The sequence below is a fragment of the Podarcis raffonei genome, chromosome 4 (genome assembly GCF_027172205.1).
Source record: "Podarcis raffonei isolate rPodRaf1 chromosome 4, rPodRaf1.pri, whole genome shotgun sequence".
Classification (NCBI taxonomy): Eukaryota; Metazoa; Chordata; class Lepidosauria; order Squamata; family Lacertidae; genus Podarcis; species Podarcis raffonei.
This window is the reverse complement of record NC_070605.1, coordinates 18,852,196-18,864,876: the sequence shown is the minus strand read 5'-3', so window position 1 is coordinate 18,864,876 and position 12,681 is coordinate 18,852,196. Positions and strand designations below refer to the sequence as shown.

At 46.2% G+C, this 12,681-nt stretch overlaps 1 protein-coding gene across 6 annotated transcripts in view; it reads right to left on the bottom strand.

The window, feature by feature from the left end:
• Positions 1-1,438: 1,438 nt before the first annotated feature.
• Positions 1,439-12,681, bottom strand: part of AMOTL1 (angiomotin like 1) — an 80,138-nt gene continuing 68,895 nt past the window's right edge. For all 6 annotated transcript variants that reach the window (XM_053385641.1, XM_053385647.1, XM_053385644.1 and 3 more), the window contains 5 exons: positions 10,866-11,056; positions 8,006-8,131; positions 5,824-6,050; positions 3,988-4,263; positions 1,439-2,193 (listed from right to left, as the gene is read on the bottom strand). In XM_053385641.1, the coding sequence (XP_053241616.1) occupies positions 2,081-2,193; positions 3,988-4,263; positions 5,824-6,050; positions 8,006-8,131; positions 10,866-11,056 (933 nt within the window). In that variant the 3' untranslated portion in view covers positions 1,439-2,080. The remainder of the gene's footprint in view (positions 2,194-3,987; positions 4,264-5,823; positions 6,051-8,005; positions 8,132-10,865; positions 11,057-12,681) is intronic.

Sequence of the window (12,681 nt, the reverse complement as noted above, 5' to 3'; positions counted from 1 at the left end):
GTCCCACTGATGGGAACCAAGTGAAACTTACGTTTGGATCCCACTTGCTAAGTGTTGCTGAGCCAAGCATGTATGACATAGGAGGCTAAGCTTGTCTAGGTCTCCTTGATGCATGTATGTGAAGAGAAGTCTGTCAGTGGTTACTAATCATGATGGCTTTTGCCAGGAATCACACATGGGAAGAGTATGTATTATGCTCAGTTTCCACTTGGCCTTTCAACAAAGACAACAGGGCAACCTGGGTGGCTTCCTGGAGTCACCCTTGCTGGTTGGGATAGATGCACAAAGCAGATGGCATACCACTGTTTGAATCTCTCAGAGTTAGGGTTAAGAGCTTGGTGGTTGGTTTAATAGACAAAGCACTGCTAAACTGCTCAGCATTTTCACAGAACCTGCACGAGACGGAAGAGCAAAGCTTATAGCCCTCGCAAAACATGCACGGCCGCACATCAAACAGTTTTGGAAAACTAGCAGGAAACCTAGGAAAAGGGACACTGAAACGAACCTGTTTATAGCAGCAGCGGGCAGACCTCAGGACTGTGGGACTGACTTTGTTTTTATACAAGAATCCTGAGAACCGCCAACCGCAATTGGTGCAAAAGGCGTACATTTACACTTAAAGGTTTCTGAGTCTGGGAATTCTGTTCTGAGAACTGAACTCAAACCACACCCCCCCCAAGCACATTCTGCTAGTTACCTCTTGCTCCCTCTCGCCCAGTTTTCTTAATTTCAGCAGTATAATGGGGGAGGGGGCATTTTCTGCTGCCGTTCTGAAACAAGCGGGAATGAAAAATCCTTGCTGATCTACTTGAAACCACCCAGACATCTAGGCAGCTTCCTAGGCTGTTGTTACATAGGATTCCATGCCTGTATTTGACAAGGGAGAGCCATAGTTCAGCGATAAAGCAGAAAGTTCCCAGGTTCAATCCCCCAATATCTCCAGGCAGAGCTGGGAACATCCCCTGCTCGAAACTCTATGCCCATGAAAGTTTATGAGACCACAAATCAGGTTTTAAGGTGCTTTTTAATGACTATTTTTGTTTGGCTGGTAGGTTTCTTGCCCCAGCAGAACAACCCAGCCGCCCAGAGTGGTTGGGGAAACCCAGTCAGATGGGCGGGGTATAAATAATAAAATTATTACTACTACTACTACTACTATTACTACAGGAAAGAGGTAACTATGTCCCACCTGTAATGCGTGAGATAACATTAGATTTGAAGCCAGTGGCAGCCAACATTGTGCTCTCCAGATGTTACAGGGCTACAGCTCACTCCTGGCTCTCAGCTGGGGCGAAAGGAGCTCTAATCCAAGCACATCTGGAGAGGGGCCCCCCCATCAGCTACCCATGTTCTAAGCCCTCTTAGCAAGGAAGGATCCTGCTGCTTCTGTGCTGGCAACCGCATGCTGTCGTTGCTCAATAAATATTAAATAGAGGCGAAGAGTTGCGAAAATTTATCAGAAGGGCACGTTGTTCCGCACCCTGTTTTTAACCATGTCTCTCTCTCTCTATAAAGGTGGGTAGGAAGGATATGAAAACAAAAACAGCAGGAAGAAGGCAGTGGGATGATGTCTAAATATAGGGAAGTCCTGCTCCCTCATCCCAGGGGTGCACGTTGCACAAAACATTTCACAGAGGGAATGTGGCTGCTCTGGTTAGCTAGCAGGTGATTAAAAAAAGCAACCACCACTAACTTGGTGGTTGCAGAATTGTCCTTGGCATGCTGACCGTGCCTTCCAAAGTTCCTTCCCCCGCCCCCGACAGAAAATGCAGATGCTCATGTCTTCCTTTTGCCGTCGCTCTTTCAAATCCACATCTCGTTGGCCAATGTAATTTTTTAATGATTGTACGTAGCAGGTATCCCAAATGTCCCATCTCCAATGTCTCACATGCTCTGTGCTTTGCTTAAAAGTCTCGTTTGCCGTCTAGATCTAAACTTCTTTGGTCCGGTTTTGTAAAATTCTCCAGAGCTCTCGAGTTTTGCACGGCAGCAGCAGCAACAGTGCCAACGACGGCAGCGCCCTCCTTCAGGGGGCTATGTGCACTAGCAGGGGAAACGGCAGCACCTGAGAAGTGTAGCTTCAGATAAGGACTTCCATCATGTCTGGATCTGGGAATTCAGGTTTGTGAAGCAGGCTGCTGACCCTGCCGCCTTTGCTGCTGTCCGGTAGCTTGCCATGGCTGGGAGAGTTCTCTGTGGAGAAACCGTGAAGAGGGCGAAAGTTGATCTTCGGGCCAAAGTGCACATTGCGTTACCACAATTCCCAATTGTTTGGGTGTGGCTTGGTCACCAAATTTAAAGTACAGTGGTACCTCGGGTTACATACACTTCAGGTTACATACGCTTCAGGTTACAGACTCAGTTAACCCAGAAATAGTACCTTGGGTTAAGAACTTTGCTTCAGGATGAGAACAGAAATTGTGCGGCGGCAGCAGGAGGCCCCATTAGCTTAAGTGGTGCTTCAGGTTAAGAACAGACCTCCAGAACGAATTAAGTACTTAACCCGAGGTACCACTGTACTCTTATTCCACTCTAAGAATCATGGCTTCCCCCAAAGAGTCCTGGGAACTGTAGTTTGGCAAGGGCGCTGGGAATTGTAGCTCTGCAGGGGGTGTCGCCTGACAATTCTCAGCACCCTTAGCAAACTACAGTTCCCAGGACTCTTTGGTCAAAGTGGTATAAAGGCATTTTAAGTGCACAGTGTGGAGGAGACTTGCAAAAACACTGTGAGTGGCATCAAAGTTAAAGTGAAAACTGATAGCGGAAGAAGGGAAGTTGGGGGCGGGGAGAGTCTACTTAACCGTTTCCTTCCTACCAGCTGGTTGCTGATTGCTTAAAATTGTGCTGCTTTCCATGGGGGGAAATATGGGAACCACGTGTCTCACCCCCGTCCCCCAGATATGGGAAAGCAGATGCTTTTGGAGCAATTCTAAGCAAGCAAACCAGCTGGCAGTGAAAGGGTGCAGCAGATTCTCTTCCCCTGCCAGACACCCACTCAACCTTGCAGCCACCTACAGCTGCTCTGCATAAAAATAAATGAGGGGAAAAAAGAATAATGGAATTTATATAATGCAACATGCAGTTTGACCTTCAGAGGTAAGTGACGGTCTCCTGGAGTTAATCTGAGATATTTTGGGGGTTGGGTACAGCACTCTGTGATGCTATAAATCAGATTTAAGGCGCTGCCTGCGGAAGGAGCAATAACTTGCTCCTTTAGAACTGATGCACAATCCTAAACAAAAAGACACATTCTCATGTTGCCACCCTACCGATCTCTGGAGGAGGAAGCACACCAGAGCCTCAGATAATTGGAGGGTCTTGGTCGGTTCGTATGGGGAAAGGTGGTCCTTGAGGTATTGTGGTCCTTGGGCCATTTAAGGCTTTATAGGTCAAAAACCAGCACTCTGAATTGGGCCTGGGAACTGATAGGCAGCCAGTGCAGTCAGATCAGGATTGGTGTGGACAAGGGTCAAACCACCTTGCCGCTGAATTCTGCACCAAGTGAAGTTTCTGAACTGCCTTCAGAGGCAGCCCTATGTATAACGTGTTGCAGTAACCTAACCTCGAGGTTACCAGAGCATAGACAACAGAAGTTAGGCTTTCTCTGTCCAGATAGGGCCACCAGCTGAAGCTGAGAAAAGACACTCTGGGCCACCAAGGCCACCTGAGCCTCAAGCAACTACAAAGGTAGAAGTACCCCCCAAGCTAGGTGCCCGCTCCTTCAGAGGGAATATAACCCCACCAAGAGCAGGCAACCTCCCAGCCATCCGGTCTAGGGAACCTCCTACCAACAGTGCCTCAGCCTTATCTGGATTAAGCAGCAGTTCATCTCTCGTCCAGTCTATTGCGGAGGCAAGGCAACCGTCTATTTAAAGCTTTCTTTTCTGGAGACAGAATTTCATAATTCTAGGTTCTGCACACTGCAGTTCAAAACACCCTCCCTGCCCTGCTCCTGTTCCCAGGCCCATGGCGTTCAAATTTACTCACCCGGCCTCTCTCCAACGCCTCTGCCTGCAGTGTGCCTGAGGGCTGGGCTGCCCCCTGGGGTGTTAGTCAACTTCCCTCTGCCCGGAAAAGAGGCAGAGTTTGGCCAGAAAAGTTCAGAGGCTTTGTCCGTCTGAGTGCTGCTGTCTTTGCTCCCCGTCTTAGTGTGGCAGACAGTCACCGGCCATGAGGACATTCCAGAAGACAGTGTGGCAGGAGGTGGAGGTGGCAACAAAGGGATGGGCGACTGGTCCTGGGTCTCCTTCCCTAAGAGCAATCCTAGAGGAGCAGGAGAAACAAGAGAGGGAAATGACCCCATTGGTTTAATTAAAGTTCTACTCTATTTTCCCAAAGGCTCAAAGTGGTTTAAATTAACCACACAGCATGTTAAAACAAAGGGGGGGAGGGAGATACAACACACAATACAAAACACCAGATATGCCCCATCTCTGTTATTTTGTCTTTCCCATCCAAGCAATTTAGATTAAAAATGCCAATACCATGGAACCAACAACAAGAAAGTGAACAATTGCAAGCAATGACTAGGAAATGGACTGGTCTGCGTGGCTGTATTGTACTGTGCTTGCCACAGTGAAGCTTTTTGATAACATACTAGCTGAAGATGGCGTGGTGGCATAGAATGTCCACAAACATTCCAACTGCTTAGAGAACAAAGCAGGCGGGACATTTGCAGTACAAGTCCTGCGAGGGAAGGGTAAGTTGCCAGTTTGGCCAAGAGTGTCCCGGGGAAAGAAAGGGAATAAGCAGCTTTACTGGGAAGGCTACAAAGAGCTTTCACAAAGCTGGGAAGTAAGGGATAAAGAGATAGGTAACCTGAGGCTGAAGGAGGGAGGCAGGAAAAAAAGGCCCCCAAAGTAGTGGAATGTGGGAGCTGAACATCAGATCTGGATTTGAACTAACCAATACTCTTGTGTCAATTGCAAAGAATAATAATAATTTAAATGTGAATGCACCACTGACAATGTTCTGCATTTAAACTTTGCCACTTAATGGAAACGAATGTGATTATTTGACTCACCAAATACCCAAGACATATGCTTGCTCTTGTATGAATTAAAAATTCATATTGCTTATTTTAAATTGATTGTGTGTGTGTCACTTATATTTCAGTATTATTATTATCATCATCATCATCATCATCATCATCATCATTATCATTATTGCCTAAGTTCAAAGTGCTATAAAGTGTGAATCCCCAGCTGCCAAGGGCTTTTGTTTGACCAAGTGCATTGACCAAGCATTTTTAATTGGCTGATCTCCTCCTTTGGTGCTATTTTATATATTGTCATTTTTACCCTGCATCTTCGGCCACAGGGTCCCCATAAAAAGCCAAAAAAACTGCAACACAATAAAACACCAATCAATATAGAGTAAGCAAAGCAACAACAAATTTTTATTTTTATACACACACACACACACACACACACACACACACACACACACACACAGTATGTATGAATTGGGTGATTCTGCCTTGTAATGGTGTATGCATGTAAATTTTGTATATGTGTATTTCTTTTTTTTAGTGATGGTTGAAATGACCATGATGTTTGTAACAACAAATGAATTCATCCACTCACTCAGTAAGCAAAAACAACAACAATCCACTTTCATAAAACGCAACAGCCAGAAAAGCAACAAGAACCAGCGGAAGTAGACTTGCCCAACCTGGTGCCCTCCCTATGTTTTGGACTGCAATGGTTGGGGCCAACGCATAAGGTGGCAGGGGCTGATGGGAGTTGTAGTCCAAAGCTGTTCTACTAAGAGATGGGGAGAGCTGAATCTCTTTGCCAAGGCCCAACTAACACCGAAGCTCACCTATGCTCCCTTTCCAAGTCTTGTCTTCTTTCTTCTCCTCGGCCACCTGGTTGCTGGTGAGGGACGTCTGGCGAGAATGAGTTCCAGTGGCTGCAGCAATGGACGGGACCGACCGAGCAGGTCGCAGGCTTGAAGCATCAGTTTTGCCAAGGTCCTTCCTGGACCGCTGCTGAAGCACTTTGATCATGGCATCTTTCTCTATGATTTTTGCATGCAGGTTCTTTATCCTGTTAAAATATGCAGATAAACGTGTTCCAGAGATGAGAAGAGGCTTGAAAGGAGGTGGCCTGGTCCCACAACGCTGGTATGACAAATTCAGTTTTAGTACCGGTATCTGTTTAAAGAAGTGCCCAAGCTGCAACTGTAGGAGTTTGCAAAGTCTGTTTATAAATGGATGTGGTGTATATTTAGTTTCCTGTGTCTGAGAGTGAGTGTTTATCGCAGAGGGAGAATATCTGTGGATTCAACCTGACTGCAACATTATAAAATTTGCAGAAATCCGCTCAATTTTCACAGGTTGCAGAAAGCAGACTTTCCAGGTTCAGAACCTTTAAATTCTTTAGCACAGAGAATCCACAATTAAAACTCTAATTTTAATTTGAAATGAATCAAAATGCAAAATTCTGCCAAGTGCTTAATAAGGCAAGAGGAATGCTCTATGTACTGTTTTGAATAACCAAACAGTAGAATGTCTGAAACTCAAAACTGCTCCTTCATACACATTGATGGCACCTGTCTGTCTCCAGAGACAATGGAGTGCACCTTCAAACTGCTACAATAGAAGCACCAAAGTGACCTCCGCAGGGCGAAAGCCTGAGCAGCGTGTATGGAGGTCCTGAGCTGCCCAGACAACAAGACCCCCTTTCGGCCTCACTGATGTGGTCCAAAGGAAAGCAGAGCAATACATTTGGCACCAGGAGTTGCTAGAAGGAGGCTTACAAGGCACCATCCAACTGCCTTAGGGACTCCCCTCTGGATTGGTGTAGGGCAGGGGTCAGCAACCTTTTCCAGCCATGGGCCGGTCCACCGTCCCTCAGACCGTGTGGGGGGCCGGACTATATTTTGGGGGGGAAAATGAACGAATTCCTATGCCCCACAAATAACCCAGAAGTGCATTTTAAAAAAAAGGACACATTCTACTCATGTAAAAACACACTGATTCCCAGACCATCCATAGGCCGGATTGAGAAGGTGATTGGGCTGGATCCAGCCCCCAGGCCTTAGGTTCCCTACCCTTGGTGTAGGGTTTACTCCTTAGCCTTTTCTTCTCCTCAAGATATCTCAAAGGCAGCGGAGTTTTCCTTCTCCTAGATGGGCAACCTTCCCAGCTTGCCTAACCCTCCCTGCCCCTCACTTCCCTCTACACATCACCTGCAGTAACTGCCTTCTTGACTGCTGGACCCACTATTTGTTTTGTCCGGTCAATCTGCCGGAGCCTGTCTTTGCTTGCAGGGGAAGTCCGTAACCCACCGAGGGTTTGAGAGCCATTGGCTACTCTCACCTGGTTTAACCGGCCACTGGAAGCTGGGTGTGGCTGCTGTTGCATGCTGACAGCTTCTAGGAGCCACAGGTGAGAGCTGAGTGCAGGCAGGGTGGGGATCAAAGGTGGACAAACTACCCCAGAAGGAGCATGACGTGTCCCCCACCAGAGGTACAACCCCTTCCATAACACCCCATACAACCCATCTCATATATACAGTCGTACCTCGGGTTAAGTACTTAATTCGTTCCAGAGGTCTGTTCTTAACCTGAAACTGTTCTTAACCTGAAGCACCATTTTAGCTAATGGGGCCTCCTGCTGCTGCTGCGCCGCTGGAGCACGATTTCTGTTCTCATCCTGAAGCAAAGTTCTTAACCTGAAGCACTATTTCTGGGTTAGCGGAGTCTGTAACCTGAAGCGTATGTAACCCGAGGTACCACTGTATATACCTGGCCTCCACAGTATTTGGTAAAGCATGCTTTTACTAGAGTCTTATTTGGGTGCTCATGGGGTCAGAGGGAGAGACGAGCTGCGCATTCACACTGTGTCTGCCCCTGTGTTCCCACCGCCATGCTTTGGCATAGGGCTAACGCAAAGGGGTTGAATTGGTGTGCCTGCCAGAATATCAAGACAGTCAAGAGGCTTCAGCGCTGCGGGTGCTCATGTAAATCCCATGGTAGCTACTTGACAGCTGCTCCTTACGTGTATTCCATGTCCTGACACCGTCGGTTGGCTTGCAAAATCTCTTCTTCCTCCTGCCACATGCGGACCTCCAGGGAGCTTTCACTGTAGCTCCCGTTCCGTGAGTGATTAATTGCTGAGGAGTCCCTGGCAACGAGAGAGAGAAAGACAGAGAGGGGGGGGGAACCTTCAGTTTTGATTTGGTCAAAAGATAAGGAGCATAAATAATCTTCCTTATACTAGCTCAGAATATTTGCATCTCCAGCCCAATGTTTTCTATTCTGACTGGCAGCTGCTCTCCAGGGGTCTATGGCAGAGGGAGATCTGTCTCTTGGTCCTTTTAACTGTAGAGGCGTGGGATTGAACACGGAGCTAGAGATGGGCAGAGCTGTCAAAATACAGTTTTTCATAGCTCCACTTTTATGTTCTGCTCTCCACATTTCCACATTGGTTTGTGAGTCTTTTTTTCTTTTTAAGTCCCCATGAAAATTCATCCGCTTGGTGTGCATTTCTCCTATATTGTGAACAACCCTGAGATCTACAGGTGAAGGGTGGTATACTAATTAATTCATTCATTCACATTTGTGTATGCAATTTTGCCTCACTTAGTTATTTACTTAATACCACCTACCATTCACCAGCAAGACCCAGGCAGAGGCGCCTGCCCTGTGGAACACCCTCCCATCATATGTCAAGGAAATAAACAACTATCTGACTTTTAGAAGACATCTGAAAGTAGCCTTGTTTAGGGAAGTTTTGTATGTTTGATGTTTTATCATGTTTTTAATATTCTGTTGTGAGCCACTCACAGTGGGTGGGGTATAAATAATAATAATTATAATTATAATTATAATTAATATTATTATTATTATTATGGTCACAAAAATGTAAAATTCAGTATTAAACATAAACAAGTTACATTCACAAGATACAGAAATACACATTTTTGCAAAGCAATTTCCCCTAATATAACGTGTTCACTACTGTTAGCACTCCTGCGCACACTTTACCTTTGAACACACTTTTGGGACACAAAATACTCGGCTGAAGAACTGTACTGCAAGATATGGAGAAGGCTGGCTATGTTTCGGTTCGTGTCAACATTTCAGAAAGTGTGTGCTGGGTAAAGGTAAAGGGACCCCTGACCATTAGGTCCAGTCGTGGCCAACTCTGGGGTTGCGGCGCTCATCTTGCTTTATTGGCCAAGGGAGCCGGCATACAGCTTCCGAGTCATGTGGCCAGCATGACTAAGCTGCTTCTGGCGAACCAGAGCAGTGCACGGAAACGCTGTTTACCTTCCCGCCGGAGTGGTACCTATTTATCTACTTGCACTTTGACGTGCTTTCGAACTGCTAGGTTGGCAGGAGCTGGGGCCGAGCAACGGGAGCTCACCCCATCGTGGGGATTCGAACCACCGACCTTCTGATCGGCAAGTCCTAGGCTCTGTGGTTTAACCCACAGCACCACCCGCATACCTAGTGCTGGGTAGGTTTGCCTTTAAATGTAAACTAAATCTAATTACTCTCTCATTACTCTACCTGGAACTTTCTGCATGCTAAGCAGGTACTTGAACACTGAGCTATGTTCTTTCTCCCCACAGTGAGTCATCTGCAGCATGAAGCCACAGCAGATTTTTTTGAAAACCAAAATCTGCACCCAACCCAAAATAAAAGCAGTAGAAAAGCAGTAAAGTTTTCCACTAGACAGGACGCGGCAGACAGACAGAGGCTATATGCCCACTATAGTAATTTACCACCTGCTATGCCATGCAGGGCCACCCAAGACAGAGAGATCATAGTTGAGAGTTTAGACTAAATGTGATCCACCTGGAGAAGGAACTGGCAATCCACTCCAGTATTTTGCCAAGAAAACTCCACGGACATAAAAAAGGAGAAGTTTTGAGAAGAAAGTGATAGTTTCCAAGGCATGCTCTGGTTCATGGGGTCACAGAGAGTCGAACACGACTAAGACAACTAAACAACAACAGACAACAAATGGTCATCTATATTTGCCCAAAAAGTCACCCGCTACTGGAGAACACCCACAGCCAAGTCTTTATCCACAGCACCGACTCATCTTCCTGAAGAAGAATTCTGCAGAATTCAAAGACTATTTGTATAGTTTGTCACTATAAAACCCTTTCCTTCTCTTTCTGAAGTTCAGGGGCAAATGTGGATCCGTTAGTGACTAAAATGCCACCACTCGCCCACAAGACAAGAGGTATCAGCAGGCACAGGAGAGGTTTGCAGGAGCACAAGGCATATTTCAAGGAGGGAAAGCCCCCAGGTGGGTGTGGGAGACTTCAAAACATCCCAATGAGGGCCAGGCTTGCTTAAGTGGCCACAAAATGCTGGCTGACTGTTGGAGGAGAAAATGGACATTGTGCGGGTGACATGGGGTGAAGAGGCCGTGACTAGCTATAACACAGAAAAGAGGCCTCCATATGACGGCCTTTTGGCTGCATAAACATTATAATTTTAAGGCACATTCTTTCTTTCTAAGTATTCTGGGCATTGTAGCTTACTCATCACAGAATTACAATTCCCAGAAACCCTTCAGAATTCTTTCCAGTAGGGAAATATATTTCTGTTGTGCTTTATAGTTTGTACACAGTTTTTGTTGCAAGTTGCTTATTGTCTACATCAGGGTTCCCCAAACTGTTGTTGGACTACAACTCCCATCATCCCTGACCACTGGTCCTGCTAGCTGGGGATGATGGGAGTTGTAGTCCAAGAACAGCTGGGAGACCCAAGTTTGGGAAACCCTGATCTATATATTGACTTGAGGTTCGAGCCCAATGTACGTTTTCATTTTCTTCTTTTTAAGAAGGCAAACACAAACAATGCTGACAGACTCTTTCTTCCATTAGCCATTTCCCTACTTTTCCGTGGAAGTTGCCGCAGCGGCGTTCATGGCGAAATGCCGGATGGCGCTCTCTTCGAGGTACTTCTGCTCCCACTTGGTCATGTCGGCTTCCAGAGCCAGAATCCTCTCCTCCTTCTCACGCACCAGTTCCATTAACGCAGGGACGTTGTACTCTGGCAGCGGGGCTGACTGGTAGCTCCCTTGCCGCTAGAGAAAAGCAAACGAAAACAGAGTTAGCAGCGACCACCAGAAACAAAACAAAAAGAAGAGGCCTGCTGGAGCCAATCAGTTTCATCTAGCCCAGCATCATAACTACTATAGCACAGATGCCACATTCTTATACCATGTGTAACAATCACAGCTTCCTCCAAGGAATTCTGGGTACTGTAGTCTGTTATAAAGGTAAAGGTAAAGGGACCCCTGACCATTAGGTCCAGTCGTGACCGACTCTGGGGTTGCGGCGCTCATCTCGCTTTATTGGCCGAGGAAGCCTGCGTACAGTTTCCGGGTCATGTGGCCGGCATGACTAAGCCGCTTCTGGCAAACCAGAGCAGCGCATGGAAACGCCATTTACCTTCCCGCCAGAGCGGTACCTATTTATCTACTTGCACTTTGATGTGCTTTCGAACTGCTAGATTGGCAGGAGCAGGGACCAAACAACATGAGCTCACCCCGTCGCGGGGATTTGAACCGCCAACCTTCTGATCGGCAAGTCCTAGGCTCTGTGGTTTAACCCACAGCACCACCCGCGTCCCATAGTGTCTTATAGGTGCTGGGAATTGTAGCTCTGTGGGGGGGGGGGGTGCCATCATCACCTACCCTTCAACAGGAAACCTCAGGGGGTGGTTACGACAATTTTAAATTGAGTATTAAACAAATCAGTGTCACAGGAATAGGGCGGGTCCTGAAAACACAAATCTCAGGTGTCAGAGGCCAGGGTACAGAGGTGCATCTTCAGCATTCACCAAAAGCTGTATAATGAAGGTGCTAGATGCATCTGCGCTGCTAAAACAACTGCTAAAGTGGTTTAACAGTGCTTTAAATGTATAGTGTGAATGTGATCAGCAGCACCTTGAAGACTAACCTGTTTATTGTTTATTATACGTTTCAATATTTCTCCTGCCTTTCTATATATAGCATCTAAAAGCTCAGTTTACAGGTGTGTAGGGGGGTGTGTGTGTGTGTGTAGGATGGACAAATCCGTCTGTTTATGGCGTGTGCCATTTTCAAATGTGTTCATTGATAGATTGGTTCTGTCACTTTTTTGCATTAATCTGTGATTACTTTTTTAAAAAATAAAGAAAACTAAACAAAAACACATACTTAAATTTGCATTTTATCACAAAATGCATCTCAAAATACATATTTTATCTCAGTGTATTGTATGCACATCTAGATGCATTTTATGCTAAAATTCATTGCTTTCCACGTGGTGATATTTTATTTGAGGAGAGAACTGTTTTCCAAAACCTGGAGAAGTATGAAAACCAAAAAAGATGGTTGTTTTCCAGTGAGCATTGCAGTGCTCCCAGAAAGGGCGCTTAATATTGCAAGCAAGTTGGTTCAGATGTTGGCTGATTCGTGTGTGCCATTGGCATGAGAGTGTCCACATGTTTCTTCTAAGAATTCTGCCATTTCCCATCCACACCAGTGGGTGGTGCTTAGTGGAATATTCCCATGCTGTGTCGCTTCCCATCACCACTAAAAGAGGAAGGCAGTCATTGATCATTTAGGTTGTCGTTGTCCTCACTAACGTTATATGCCATGGTTTTGACAGTTCAGTCGCTGATCAGGAAAAGGTGTGTGTGTGTGTGTGTGTGTGTGTGTGTGTG